The sequence below is a fragment of the Bolinopsis microptera genome, chromosome 10 (genome assembly GCF_026151205.1).
Source record: "Bolinopsis microptera isolate Bmic1 chromosome 10, MBARI_Bmic_1.0, whole genome shotgun sequence".
Lineage (NCBI taxonomy): Eukaryota > Metazoa > Ctenophora > Tentaculata > Lobata > Bolinopsidae > Bolinopsis > Bolinopsis microptera.
The window spans coordinates 15,219,588-15,235,301 of record NC_087081.1 but is presented as its reverse complement, the minus strand read 5'-3'; the positions used below and the strand labels follow the sequence as shown (position 1 = coordinate 15,235,301).

At 38.2% G+C, this 15,714-nt stretch overlaps 3 protein-coding genes across 3 annotated transcripts in view; 1 reads left to right on the top strand and 2 right to left on the bottom strand.

The window, feature by feature from the left end:
• Nucleotides 1–2,169, bottom strand: part of LOC134821950 (asparagine--tRNA ligase, cytoplasmic-like) — a 55,250-nt gene extending 53,081 nt beyond the window's left edge. The window contains exon 1 of the mRNA XM_063832778.1: nt 2,159–2,169. The gene's annotated coding sequence lies outside the window, so the exon portion shown is untranslated. The remainder of the gene's footprint in view (nt 1–2,158) is intronic.
• Nucleotides 1–15,714, top strand: part of LOC134822081 (1-phosphatidylinositol 4,5-bisphosphate phosphodiesterase beta-4-like) — an 858,242-nt gene that overhangs the window by 497,277 nt on the left and 345,251 nt on the right. The window lies entirely within an intron of this gene.
• LOC134821668 (CD63 antigen-like) lies at nt 22–3,997 on the bottom strand. Its single transcript, XM_063832372.1, has 8 exons — nt 3,884–3,997; nt 3,659–3,740; nt 2,665–2,771; nt 2,420–2,494; nt 1,962–2,066; nt 951–1,142; nt 457–540; nt 22–78 (listed from the first exon to the last, which is right to left on the bottom strand). Exons 1-8 carry the CDS (start codon nt 3,995–3,997, stop codon nt 22–24), a joined length of 816 nt encoding a protein of 271 aa, XP_063688442.1.

Sequence of the window (15,714 nt, the reverse complement as noted above, 5' to 3'; positions counted from 1 at the left end):
GGAATATTATCTTGATTAGATTTAGAATCCGTGAACGATGCAGCGTCTCCACAGGTACATCCCACACACATTCACTATCTGAAATTGTAGTGAAGTGAAAGTAATGCGTGTAAGTAAGAGTGAAAGTGAAAGAGAAAGTAAAGCGTGTAAGTGAAATTGAAAGAGAAACGTGTGGTAATCCTCAGTCTCATCTGTTAAGTATCTGTGAGTTTTCACCCAATAGTACAGGCATCCGAAGACACTGTCCTATTACGCTAGACATTACGAAACATAAATACATCATGATATGTAATGGCTGAAATTGAACTTCTAATTCACGATGGGAAAAATCAAGATCCTTCTCAAATCTCCATTATCAGTTCAAAATGCTTGAATCTGTCATAGTGCATAGTTATAAGCTTGAATAGGTAACTATGGCATGTATATTGTATAGGTAACCAGGTTACTATAAGTTACCTGGAAGATAAGGACGGTTGAGACTGTCCCTACGAACAACAGCATCTTGCCGTCAAACCAGTCAAATAGTGCTGTCACACAACCCTGATAGGAGATATATATTTACTTAAATGTAATTAATTATGTAGTTAACTGGTAAAATAGCAGCTGATAGTAAAATTATTATGGTTTGCTTAACCAGTGACCACCGAAGGAATTAAAGGTTATCAATCCGAATCAGATAAACTGCGGGCAAAAAGAAATGCAACAATGGTCGAGGAAGTAGTAGAGTCAGAGTAATCAAGAATGGGGCTATTAGTACAGTTAAAATAAATGGGATAATTTCTTTATCATTTCTTAATGTTAATAGTATAGTGAACGAGGAAAAGTCATTGGTAAAGCAAAAAAGATTTAAATAAGGTTATTGGTAATGGAATATGACGAACAGGAGGATGAGAGAGATAGTAGTAAAGTGAAAGAGAATGATTGTTAAAGTGAAATGAGTTGACCCGCACCTCACTCCACAGTATATCCCCCTCATTAGGTATCTGATCAGTTCCACATCCAGTAGAGTTCTTCTTACAACAACTATCCGGAGTATCGTCCGTGTGGGTACCCTTCTCCACCCAGTACACAGCTAGTGTAGACCCGTTACTCCCTGCTGCACCCCAATCACCCGGTCCGCTACTTACTCCGCAACACTCTAACTGCAAGACACAACGTTACGTGTGATAATAACTTTGCGGAGGAGGAGGTGCACTTACCCGGTTGAAGGAGGTATTGGTTGAGGAGGTAGCCGCGTTCTCTCCACATGAGGACGTAATGTTGATACAGCAGGATGAGGGGGTGTTGGCAACGTTACTCCGGATCCATACAGTTGCTAGGAGCTTCCCACGTGACCAGTCGACCGGGCCTACTACGTGACCGCAACATGATAGCTATACAGAGGGTTTATTGAAGGTTTGTAACCTGCTGACATGTGTTTATAGGTATTGATTCTACACTATGAGATGCGATATTCTGCGCTATAACTGCACTATAACTGCACTATAACTGCACTATAACTGCACTATAACTGCACTATAACTGCACTATAACTGCACTATAACTGCACTATAACTGCACTATAACTGCACTTTAACTGCACTATAACTGCACTATAACTGCACTATAACTGCACTATAACTGCACTATAACTGCACTATAACTGCACTATAACTGCACTATAACTGCACTATAACTGCACTATAACTGCACTATAGCTGCACTATAACTGCACTATAACTGCACTATAACTGCACTATAACTGCACTATAGCTGCACTATAACTGCACTATAGCTGCACTATAACTGCACTATAACTGCACTATAACTGCACTATAGCTGCACTATAACTGCACTATAACTGAACTATAAGTGCAGTTTGAGACAGCTGTAAGAGAGTAGAGACGTGTCTCATCTACCTCTTATCAACCTCATCTTAGTTCAAATATAAGAACGTTATACTTATAAAACACTTAACTAACATCTTGTTGTATTCTGTCGAAGACTTCAGTAGAGTTCTTCTCCCAACCCGGGGCGCTGTATCCCGCTATCAGACTAAGTGACTCATTCTTAACGTCTTTTTTAAACTGGAAAATAATTTTTACGGTTATATCGATATTATAAAATGTTTAGAGTTCAAAATTTCTGATAATTGATCCGTGCCAAGGGGAAATGTTTTCAAATTATTTGTTGTATAATAGTGTTGAAAGTATTAAAAACAGTGATTTAATACTTTCAACACTCATAACAAATAATTTGAGAACTTGAATATGATGTAATTAATTTTGAACACTATAAACACCAAAACAGTCCGACTCATACATAATGTTCCTATCCGGATATTAAATGATATTAGGACAGTTCCAATATTAATTATTATAATTATCGATCCTTCAGTCCTTCGATCAGACAGATGAGTTTAAAACTGACAATAACTTACATTGTCTCGGTAAGTAAAAGCGAAAGTAACTCCGACTACTTCTGCACCAATTAACAGAAACATCGTCACAATGATCTAAGATTACACAAAGATTAAAAATAGAAACAGACTGAAACTTCGAACGAATAAATTTCCTGCGAATTAAAAATGTTTCTTCAAAAATTAAATAATGCTAGAGAAACGATTTATAAAATAAAGTAACAAGGATTAAACATTATGTAATATGTTTAATTTAAGCAACTTACCACACCTAGAAGGAACCCGGAGTGTCGAGCAGTAGCACAGCACGCTACGGAACTGAAGAAGAAGAGCCCTATACCGTAGGTTATGAGCAACACACTTGGAGTTAGACCTACAGTAAGACTTTAGTTATGTTCTACTACAATAAAGCTTCCAACAAGCACCGTATATGGAGGCCTAACGCAACTTTAAATACACGATATTTAAGCTCAACTCCCTAAGTTGTACTTAAATATTTAAGTGCAAACTTAAATCGTGCAACTTGAGCGAAAAGTTGTAATTTAGACTCAGTTTATCGAATGATGGAGTAGTTCGCTGTTTATTAGTCTCATGATTGAAATACTGATAGTTGGATAATATCCGGTTGGAAGAGACAAGGAAAAAGGAAACAGGAAGTTAGGAACTTCCTGTTTCATTTTTCCTTGTCTCTTCCAACCGGATATTGTCCAACTATCAGTATTAGACTCAGTTCGTGGATGACAAACGAAGGAGTGTACTAAAGTCATTTTTAATTGCTTATGTCATTTTTAAGTACTCAAGTCATTTTAAAGTACACTATAAATTATTCGTGACATCCTCTGACTACCCCACAGCGAAGTTAAGTCTGAAACTCATTGCGCCAGCATAGCAGAAAGTGCTGGCACCGATGCAAGGATGGACAGATGACCTTCAACAACGACTGCTTGTTTCCGGTCTGAGAGGAAAGATGCTACCCACTTTATGATTTTTTTGGATGAATACCATAGACTTGGAGTTTTCTCAGTAGTAGTTTTTGGACTGGTCAACTTTGTCAAAAGCTTTGACATAATCGAGATATATTGAATCAATGAAGTTTCCGTATATTGGGCCACAGTTTGCTATCATTGAGGATTAATCGAATTGTTATCAATAATTCGTTTGAATAAAGTTGGCAAAAATGAGACAACTGCTGACTGTTAATAAAATTAAAATTAAGTAAATTATGAAACATTTACTATATATCTAGAAGTAGAAACAAACCTTTAGCAGTGATGAAGTAGTTGTACTCATTAGCAGTGGAAGCAAGCCAAACCCCCATAACAGCACACGCTATACCTCCAACCTGATGGGTGATGTGACGTCATGATACGTGATGTGACGTCACGCCAACATTTCCAAAGATAACAATATTCAACCAAATATTCCCAAGAATACACAAAAAAACACTATTAAAAGTTTCACTATTTGGCTAAACAAGGTGTGTACCATGAGAAGGAAGCTGAGAAACAGGTTAGCGAATTTGGCCACGGTTTCTGGAGTTGTTAAATGTTCGTGGGTTGAAGGATGCTCAAAGTGGTCTCCGTAGTACACTCGGACCATACTGGCAACTATAACAACAAGCTAGACTTTATTATCAAATAAAAAGTAAAATTCTCAAATAAAAAGTAAAATGACAATCGGTCATTGATTTTGCGATAATTGGGCCATATTATAACCAGCCAGTGGTAAATATCATATTTGCAGTATAAATTAAAATAGTTTTTCTCAGTTATTATAAACTGAGTGAGTCAAAATTTAATGCAAGATGGGATAAAAACTACCTAATTACCAATACCAACAAACAAATTATTAATTAAACTAAAAAATATCACATTGTATGGATTAACTCTAAATCAGCTCTAATTCCAACAGTCTCCATGAGGAAATGTTACTTGGTGTACAAAGTGCTATCTCCGCTGCTGGAGTTTGTAGTTGTATACAGCTCCTCAATACTTCAACTTGAACTTCCCTGTTTCTTTGTTGTTTACATCATGTCGTAATCGTCTTTAGTTTTCTAATTCTTCCAGTTTTTTGGTTGGGATTCGTTTCTCTTCATTTGGATTTTTGTTACTTTGTGACGTGATTTGTTATTTGGTTGTCCGACTCCGACTTTTTGTTGTCAAGCTGTTTGTTTATTCACCCTTCAATAACTAATGTAAAATAGTTGTTGGTCTGTTTATCAAGGAGATGTGAACAACAAAACTTTACTATTCCAGTCTCCTCGCTCCTTTCACTAACCAGTACTAATCACCACTAATCACTACTACTAATTAATTACTACTAATTACAAGACTCTCAGCTTAGAAGACACAATGAAGTTCGACAAGGGAATATCCCTGATACAGCAAGTAGCTCCTAATTTTGTGGGAGTGAACAAGCAACCTGCTAATATTATCGGGAGACACATGGATTTGGGAGAGGCTTGTGTCAAGTGGATACTCTTCATTATGAATATCGTCGTTTCGGTAAGTGTTAGTAGGAAGTAGGAACCAAGCCTACAACTATATTAAAAGCCCACAACTTGATTCAAGCTTACAGCCAGATTAAATATTCGCCCCAAATCACCATAATTCTTAACGTTTTTGTTGAGTATTTGTTGAATATGGCAGGAGAAACAGACTCAGTACTCAGTAGTGACATACAAAAGTTTGCAGGGATCGGTTTCATCGCTGTCGGGCTGTATGTTAAACTAGAAGCTGAGGGATACGAAGAATTTCTAGGTGAGTTGTCTCCAGTTGATAATTTGTTCTATTTCAAACACAAGGAAAAATTCTGTTTAATCATACCAGAGATTATTACTTGCGATAAGGTATTTTCTTTCCCAGGCAATGATATCTCGGTGAGCACCATGCTGATCTGGATTGGGGCAGCTATATTCATCGTAGCTGGTATGGGTTGCTGTGGAGCTAACAAATCTAGCACCCTCTTTCTAACTATGGTTTGTACTTCAGGGGGGGGGGGGGGTCCCCCTACTTCACTTCAGTAAGAGTTGCTGTGTAAAAACTTAATACGTCAAATGGGGGATTTAACCTTTTACGTTGGCATTGGTTACCTTCATATGTAGCTTTGTACAGGTTAGGGTTATATTTATATCGGAAACCTATTTAACTTTATCTAAAACTTATACAATGTATCTTATTTCCGTATCAACCAATGTCGACAATAGTTATTATATAAAAGATATCCGTGCTCTACCGTTGCGCCACTTCTATTGGGTTTATGTGCTACAATTGTAACTTTGTGTCTAAGTTTTGGCGATAAAGAGCGTGATGGCTGCATATTGCATAAATATTATGACAATTATCCAAAATCGTATTTAAGTTGTTTACCACTCAGTCTTTTCATTTTCTCACGTCGCCGGGGGTTCATTTGTACTAATAAGCACTATTCCTTGTTATTCGCGTTAATAACTGCAAAATCTTCAGTATTTCCTGCTAATTTGTGCTGCAGTGTTTGCTCAAGTGGTCCTTATCTTGGTCTTCATCACAAATAAAGAGGAGGTCGATCAGAACTTTTTGATATGTTTTATTAATATTACTGCTAGTTTCTACTTTCTGTTAAGAAACTGAATAGTGAGCTCAAACATGATTAAAACAAAGAAAATGTTTAAATGTGTTATTTACGCACAGTTTTAATTTCTAGACAGTTTCAATTACCAGGTCAGATCAGATATATCCGATATCTTCACCAGCAAACTCAGACTCTACGGAGGAGAGAACTTTACTTTGAACGCCACCGAGCCATTCGATTACCTCCAGAAGGCTGTAAGAATATACTGTAAAAGACCACTTTCGAAATTAGCTTATCGCTAGCGGCCATATACCGGCTATATACCGGCTATATACCGGCTATATACCGGCTAGCCTACATTGTACATATTTTTATTCTCCGTAAAATGGTACACCTCTTAGGAGGACGGTAATCCTCTTAAGAGTATGGATGAATCACAACATGGTTCCGCAGTAAATCTCTTTGTGCCTGATAGCTTTTAGGAGATCGACTTTTGCGTAAATTTTACGTTCATTGACGTAAAATATTTTCAGCTTGATTGTTGTGGGATGAATAATGGAACCGACGATTGGTCGGGGTAAGTACTCTAGTAGCACAATCATTATTAGTATTACTCAATTGACGTAAATGAGGTACGTACCTGTATTCTTTGTAGAATATCAATAAGCTAATGTCTACAGAAGTCTGATGAGTGTAGCATAACGAAATAGTTGGTATGTATATAAGTTAGAATCTTGATGTAGAGTTTGTCAGAGAAAGTTGATAATATCCAAGAAACCCGGTCACTAAGGGTTTAGGGTAGACATTACGGTAGACAGCTTGAACAATTTGAGTTAGGGTAAGGGTTAGGATGCAGATAAAGTATTCTGTTTTGTTTTTGTTAGGATCTGTTGCAAATTTTGTTAACCTCTCATATTGGAACACAAAGAGGGTACACCTTTATAAAGTGATACGACTAGGTGAACTCCTAACCCCATGAAGCCATGAGTATGAAAAAACCTTAACCTGGTAACCTTTTTTCCTGCACAAGAGCAATTCTAACTACACACCCACATTTTTTATGAACAAACTGATATAATTCCTATCTGCAAAAACGTTCATGTTGTCTGCTAAACTTTCGTCAAGGCATGGCGAGCCCTTATATATATATATATATATTATTAGTTAGCCACAACTATCAGTAAAACAACGCCTTGACTTCAAATGTCGGTAAAATGTACCTTTACAGTCATCCTGATATAAAGACATGTTAGTAAATTTATTCAAAATATCAATCCATCAATCAATCAAATAAAAGAAATTTAAAATTTTGTAACTCAGCAATTCAAGTTATGGTGGGTTGAAATCCCAAATGAGTGGTAGAGGTGAGAAAATAAAATATGCAAGAAGAAAATCATCTTTCTTCTCTAACGTTCATCCCTCCAAAGTGCTTTAAAGTTTTAAGCTGGTTTTGCCAAAAGTTCTCCCTTTGTTTACAAATACTTAGTCTATCCTGGGCACATTGCTCAAAATTCCCAACGTCAACTTGCTCTATAATAGAAACATTAATGTCCTTACTTAAAGTGCTGGTAAACAACTTAGTGGTGGTACGGTCAAGATTGTGCAAAATCTCATTATCTATAAAATGGCAGGAAAGTTCACAAGTCCTTCTTTGAGTTTTAATGTGGGATTTATGGTTCCTAAATCTAACCTTTAAAGAGTCTGAAGTACATCCTATATAACTTAACTTACAAGTATTATCATTAACTATGTACACAACATTTTTGGTATCACAGTCCAATCGTCCTTTGATACTGAATACTTGGTTGGTGTGGAAACTGCCGATTGTGGTTGATGGTTTCAGGAAGTTTTTGCAGAGATCACATTTCTTAGCACAAGGGAAGCAACCTCCAGAATCAGAATCCTCAGCTGTGTCTGGAGAGGCGTGGCCTGGATCTTCTACAGCTGGCTCTTCAACAGGAGGGAGTTTGCTATGAATAAGAATCTCATGAAGTGTTTTTGTCCCTCTAAAAGAGGTAAAAATACCATCAGGGTCAATCACCTTGCAAAGCTCGAGATCTAGACGGAGGATGTGCTTGTGGGAGTTAAGTATCCGTCCTATGTTGGGGAGACCTGGGTTGAAATCTGTTACAAGGGGAATGAGTCTCCCTTTGCTACTGTCATCCTCCTTATGTCTCTGTTGTTGATAGTAGGAGAGCCTGCTCTTGGTTTCCACTTTATTAAAGGCCTGGTTAATTAAGCTATTGCTATAACCTCTTGCCACAAGATAGCTTGTGTATTGTGCTCGTGCTTGTATGTACTCATCATGCTCAGAAGTAAGTTTAAAGATTCTAAGTGCAGTGCTATAAGGTATGTTTTTTATGGTATGTGTAGGATGGCAAGAGGTGGGAACTAGGAAGGCATGGTCATCACATGGCTTACTGTAAGGTTTGGTATGTAGTTGGCCTGTTTTCATGTATATAAAAGTGTCTAAGAAGTCAGTGCCCTCTAATGAAGCTTTCAACGTGAATTTTATGCCTGGCATTCTAGAATTGAGCCATAAGTGGAATTCCTCGAGCATTTCCTGTCCATGGGTCCAAGGGACATACACATCATCGCGGTATCTGGCCCATAGGAGAGGAGGGTGGCTCCAAGTCCCTTCCATGACATCTCTGTCTATCTTGTCGATGGCTGTATCTGCATAAGCACAAGCGTTCTTTGGTCCCATTGCAGTTCCTTTTTTCTGCTTGTATATGACACCTTCAAACTCTGTTATGTTGTTGTCTAGAGTTGTCTCTAAGGCATCTATTATACAATCTGTAGAGAGTATTGGGTCCTCTCTCTTGTCTAAATGGAGCCTACATTGTTCCAATCCTACCTCCTTTTGGATACTCGGGAACATAGCCTCTATGTCAAAGGATGCGTGAATAACTGTCTTGCCCTCAAGGGATTTAGAGTTATTCAAGTCATCGAGTTTTCTTAGTATATGATTATTGTCCTGGATGGCATATTTTAGATCAACCTTAGTAAGCTCATACGCTGTAAGTGCAGAGAGATTCTTGATTGCTGATGCGCATCCTGTGCTAATCATACGACCAGGGTAGTTCTTCTCTGGCTTGTGTGCTTTGGGGTTGACATAGTTGTTCCCGGGCTTACAAAAGTCATCAGGTGTAACCCATTGGTAGACCTTTTCCGTTAGACCAGGTTCTTCTTGATACTTTGCTATCCAATCTGAAATTGCTAGCTTTGTAGCATGCTCGGCTTCTTCTTTCTGAACAGTGTCAAAGGTTTCTGCATCTAGGTGTTCTTTAACCCTCTTGATGTAGTCTTCTCGGTCTAAAAAGAAGTATTGTGAACCTTTGTCAGCTGGTCTGATGACAACATCTTTCCACTTTGCCATATCTGATAAGGCTTTTCTGGATTCTACTGGGATATTGTCAGGAAGCTTAGATCTGGTAGAGCTGTTTGTTTGTAACAGGTCTTTTGTTACTCTCTCTATGTAGAGCTCTAAACAGTGGTTATTGCATACTTTTAAAGGCTCAGTTTCATCCGACTTAATGAGGGTTCTTTCCATACTTTTTATCGCTGCAATGGTCGGAGGTGTTGCTTTTGGCTGGGGTTGTGTGTGCCAAAACCATGCCCATCTAAGCTTGTAGGCGAACTGAAGAATGTTCAGTCTGAACTTGGAATAATCTGGTAATGCAGGTGTTGGTGCAAAAGATTTCCCTAGATAGAAGAGGAAGAGTTGGTGTGGTGTTACCTCTTGGATCTTGGTTGATAGGTTGATGACTGCGTGGCTCAGTTTGTTAGGATCTATTGTCTCAATAGATGGGACTTGTCCGTGTAGCTGAGCATGCTTGCTCTTCCTGATATATATATATATATCTATATTTAACATCAGAAACAGTAAGCTGGCAGAGAATTGGATAGATCTCAACCACACGTGGGATGTACCAGATTCTTGCTGTGTTAAAGTCACTGTTGGGTGTGGGGTTGGAGGAGTCAACGTCACTCATACTGACAAGATGCATCAGACTGTGAGTTAGATTTTCAGCTTCAACTTTATCTTCCTGAAACAGTTATAATTGTATTTATATGATAATATATATAATACGGTATCCCATATAAACGTAATGAAATCTGATTTTGGAACGTTATTCCATGAAATAATGGAAGTTCCCATTTTGTATTTAGACACTCTCAGGGTTGCAAAACAAAGTTGTTTGATTTGGTGGATGACAACATGCCATTATTAGGAGGAGTTCTTGGAGCTCTGATAGGCGTCCAGGTAACTCTTTACTTTTAAATCCACATTATCATACGTTTATAACGTTTACTTTAAGTCTAACAAATAACTTGCCCTTACTGTTACATTGTAACTCTAATTAGAAATTTAAATCTAACTCTATCCGTGTCTCTAATTTTCACTCTAACTAAACTCAACAACTCTAACTGTAACGTTTCTCGTGCACTAACTCTCTAACTCTCTAACTCTCTAACTCTCTAACTCTCTAACTCTCTAACTCTCTAACTCTCTAACTCTCTAACTCTCTAACTCTCTAACTCTCTAACTCTCTAACTCTCTAACTCTCTAACTCTCTAACTCTCTAACTCTCTAACTCTCTAACTCTCGAACTCTCGAACTCTCTAACTCTCTAACTCTCTAACTCTCTAACTCTCTAACTCTCTAACTCTCTAACTGTTCAGCTATTCGGTGCTTGCGGAGCTTGTCTACTCAGAAGAGCGATAGAACAACATTTCGCATACTGAAGACCAGTGCTAATTTCTGCATGGTATAAATATAATGGTCTTCATTAGCCATGGTATCCCGAAATATCAGGGATGCGAAAAAGATCCGATTGGTCCATATATATGTGCAGCTGCTTCCTGTTATGCAAATTTTGAACGCCAACTCCCAGATGGATGAATGAACAACTATTTGGGGTCAAATAATTTTCTCCAGTTTAACAATTCTGTCAAACACGTGCAATGGAGAACAACTGTTTTTATTTCGCTGGTGACAAGACTTTTTGGCGCATATTGTTTCGCTCGCACAAAAACTATCATTTAACTTGCCAGGTTTTTACGGTTTTTTAGCAGAAAAAATGGTTTACATAAACACTCACCACAAAACTAACTCTATTCGATGGAATTTCGTTTTAATAGCCTGTCACGTGACCAAACCAGTTTTTTGTCATGTGACACAAGATTTTTAAATTTAGTAAGAGCGCATCGTTTTTATGAAATTGGATAACTATGATTGATGATTTTACTGAATGCATATTGCATATAATATCTTTATCACTGTTTACCGAGAGTCTCAATTAATTGAAATATTATAGACATATTTTGTTGCACTTTCTGATGCATTAATATCTTTTAAATATTTACTGTCAAGTTAAAGCTCAAATCTTGATATGATTATTTGACTCAAATATTTGATAACCATTACTTTGCTAGGAAGGTATTATTTTATCTAGAGAGAAAGACCAGAATATCTTAATGGTTCACATCCACCAGGCACGTCTTGCATGATAACATTTTTTAAAATTGCATTATTCAGATTTAATAACTATTTGGGTTTATATTCGAAATTAATCTCATTAACGCACATGTCTGAATAATAATTATGTCTGAATAATAATTATCCTCAGGCTCACCACTTAGGGTTGGACTACGGAGCGAACCCGGCCAGAATATCACATTACCATCTGGATCTGGGAGAAAGCTGCGTAAAGTGGATATTATTTGCTCTGAACTTTGTAATATCAGTGAGTTTTGAAAAATTCTTTAGTTTGTCTTAATCGTTGAAAGTGCGCTTCAGGGTCTACAAACGCAACTAATTGCTGACTAATCAGACCATAGCCTGTCACCTAATTAGCGGCAAAGTCGTTAATAATTTGTTCATACCCAGCTGGTTGGATTATGTGTTGCTGGTTTGGGCGTATACGTAGCAACAGCCGCTAAGAGTTATGAGGAATTTTTTGGATCCGGCTCAATTTCACTCAGCTATGTTTTTATAGGTAAGATAAGTTAGATAACAGTGCTTACAAGCATCTCATTAAACAAATTAAATCAATTAACTCATCAAATGACTAATTTACTGATAGTTTAATTGATGTGTTAGCTGCTTCTCAGTTGTATAAAAGAACATTCTGGCAGGTTGCGGTATTCTGATCTGCTTAATGGGCTTCCTGGGGTGTTGTGGAGCTATGAGACACTCTACTTTCATGTTACTTTTGGTAAGTGAACACCAATATTAATTACACTAGCTGATTATTTAGCTGATTATTTAGCTAAATATTTATTTAACTATTCAGCTAGATACTCAGCAAACTATTTATTTAACTATTAATTATAAGCTAACTTCTTGGTTCTTACAAAATGTTAACAACTGATCTGTGCTTCTTTTTCAAACAAAGTGCTTAACTAAATCAAATTAGAAGGAAATCCGAATTGTTTCGCGAATTCTTAAATATTTTAAAAATATTTTAAAATGATTGGATTGCAACAGGATCTTTGTTGACACACGATGCAACCCCTTTTGATCGCGCGCGAAGCCGGTCGGTCGGCTTCGCGTGCACGAGAGACTAGAGAGCTATGCATGAACGTGTATCAAGATCTTTGCAGTGTGCAGATCATGCTTCAAACTCATCGCTCATCATTTTTTATTTGATTGGGGACTGGCCTGGCCCGTACAACCAAAGAAAGTTTACTCAAGATATTACATATCATATTGGCCATTGAAAATTTTCACAAAATTAAATATTGTAAAACTAATAATATGTTGAAACTAATATGTTAAAACTAATATGTTAAAACTAATATGTTAAAACGATATAATATACGAATGAAAAAATCACATGACTCAGCGATTTTATGCTGTTCTTGTAAATATATTTTTGAAACGATGCAGGCGATTTTTGAAACGATACAAGCGATCGTCATCATTTAAAATCGATTTATTTTAATTTACGTTCATGACCGCTTATACGCCCTGTTACAACATGCTTCTCAATTCCCACCAGCACAGAGGTCCCAAAATAGTTCACACACCGAGTTAGAGCGCTCCGTATCGATTTCAAAGCCACGCAATGAGGAGGCATGGAGAGGTTATGTTTGGCCGGGGGCAATCACTTAACGTGTATAAACAGTGTAAACAGATTACTAAATCATCGCATATCTCCAGTTGTGGTTGTTTGTTTTGTTCCGGGTTTTGACCTGAGTGTACTGTAGAGACGATTTTCTGTTCATTTCTCCAGTAACCAATAAGCGGTAAACGGTAATAATTGGCATAAACCATCGTTATGTTTTCTTTCTATTTTTTGGCGGATAAATCAGAAACTAGGCATTTGCTTTTCAATTGTAGTGACTACTGTATTAGTTTACGAGTTTTCTCACAGCAGGACTGTTTTCTTTCGTGCTTTTTCAATGTAATATCGGGTCAACTTCAAGGTTAACAGTATCTACCGTATTTTCTTTGTACATACAACTTGCCGTGTTAACATTAACAATATCTACCGTACTTTTGATGTGGTACCGTGTAAAAAGTACCTACAGCATGGCAAAACATCCATCGTTCAACCGAGCTACTGTGCCATGCCCGAGCATCGAAGTTTGAATATACCGGGTGGTAAAATTCGTGAGATCGACAGTCTTTTGAACGCGGTGTACCTTCTATAAATAATATCGTATCAGAATACGCATTATAATTCGATAACCTGTCATCCAAAAAATATTCTTGCAGTACAGTGGTTCCTATGGAAATATAAGGTTGTTAGCAGCTACAAGTATAACTTCTACACGAATCCGGACTCCAAGATGCCTTCTTCATGTGTGGTAGGGGGTTGTACACACAGAAGTGGTCAGAACAGTAAGCGGCCTGGACGACAGTTTTTGATATTTCACTGCGTTCCCACAGACGACAAAATGAGAAAGAGATGGGACCTGAGGATAAATCGACAACCTGAACATGTTTCGAAGATCAAAATGAAAACTTACAAGGTGTGTTCGGACCACTTCAGTGATTCAGATTATAATTTTGGGGATTTTAACTTCATGAAGACAACTGGCTACAGAAAACGTATGAAGCTAAGACTTCGGGAAGACGCTGTTCCCAATACCCACCCAGAAAGAGACGAGTTGCAGCTGTTCATTGGGGGTGCAGTCCTTTCGGAGCAAGACGATATTCCGAGCAAGAGAGCACGAATAAATCGGCGGGTGCTGAAGGAAATGCACGAGTTTAGATCGTCTATAGACACCAGTGCGTATCCCTACACAGTGCCTGCGGCAAACAGTAGTGAAGATTTTGCGGAAAATGAAAACGAAGCTCCCACTCCCAGCCAGGATACTTCGGAAATCCTCACGGTGGATCAGGATCCTAATTTGAACGATGCTCCAACTGAACATGATAATATTGATAGTGAAGATGATATGCATTGGCTTCCTGATGATGGAAATAGCTCATCACTATCAGACTCCGATTCTGACTTTGAAACTTCTGAATCTGACTCTGACTCTGACTACTGCCCCCCTTCCTCCCACCGTCCACGAATCAAGCCATCTGGACCCCGGAAGAAAAAAGATAAGAGGAAAATCTTAACTGATTTTTGTTGGCGATCGTCTCCGTGAACCAACTACTTCAATTGTGCAAGTGGTGTCCAGAATGTGGGAGTAGTGCTAAGGTCTTGGACAGCTATACCGTGGGCCTTTCGGTGACGATAAAATACGTATGCTCAGGCAAACTCGTACACGAGGGAACGTGGATGTCGTCTTCAAAAGACCACAAAAGATACCACATTAACATTCTTTTTACTGCTGCATTATCAATGTGTGGAGTTGGATTCTCGGCAATTCAAGGAGTCTTGAGCGTGCTAAAAATGCCATTCCTGGGGAAAGATCGATTCTACCAAATCACAAAGTCCTGGTTGAATCCCGTCGTTTATTATATGTACATTCCGATCCGTGATGCTGCAATAACAACTCTACGTGGCTCATCGACAAAAATCTTATCAGGTGACGGACAGTTTGATTCACCCGGCCATAGCGCCAAATATTGCGTCTACACTATTATGGACCACACGACAGGATTGATACTAGATTTCTTCATAGCTCAAAGGGGACTGGTGAATGAGGAGCTTGAGAGGGCTGCTTGTAGGGACTTACTGACAAAGCTGATAGGGAAGGGGATTAATCACTTCAAGTTCGTCACTGACAGACATAGCGGCATTCGTGCCATGGTAAGGGACAACCCTGTCTTTCAGAATGTCAAACATTACTTTGAAATTTGGCACCTTGCCAAGAGTCTTAGCAAGATACTGACCGAAATGTGCAAACTGAAAAGGAATCAAAGTCTCTTGGTTTGGAGACGTTCCATCCTAAACCATTTTTGGTATTCATGTAGAAACAGTGAGGGAGACGGTCAAAAGTTAATAGAAATATTCCACTCATTCCTTTTACATATTTCAAATGGTCATACTTGGACAACTGGGGCGTTTTCAAGATTAAGAGGTGATAACTTGTATCCAAGATTTACTTCAGTTCTTAAATGTGCGCAAGGTAAACTGCAGAAAATTCATTTAAGAAGAGGAAACTGGGTAGGCCGCACATCTCCGACCTTCAAAGAGCTATTTGAAAAAGTTACTAGCAAACAGTTGACCGAAGATATGATGCACTGTTGCGAATTTCTGCACACCGGCTCCTTGGAGAACTACCATAACGTTAGGCTGAAGTACCTCCGAAAAGAGTAGCTTTCACCAGGGAAACCACAGTAATCAGGTCAATGATCG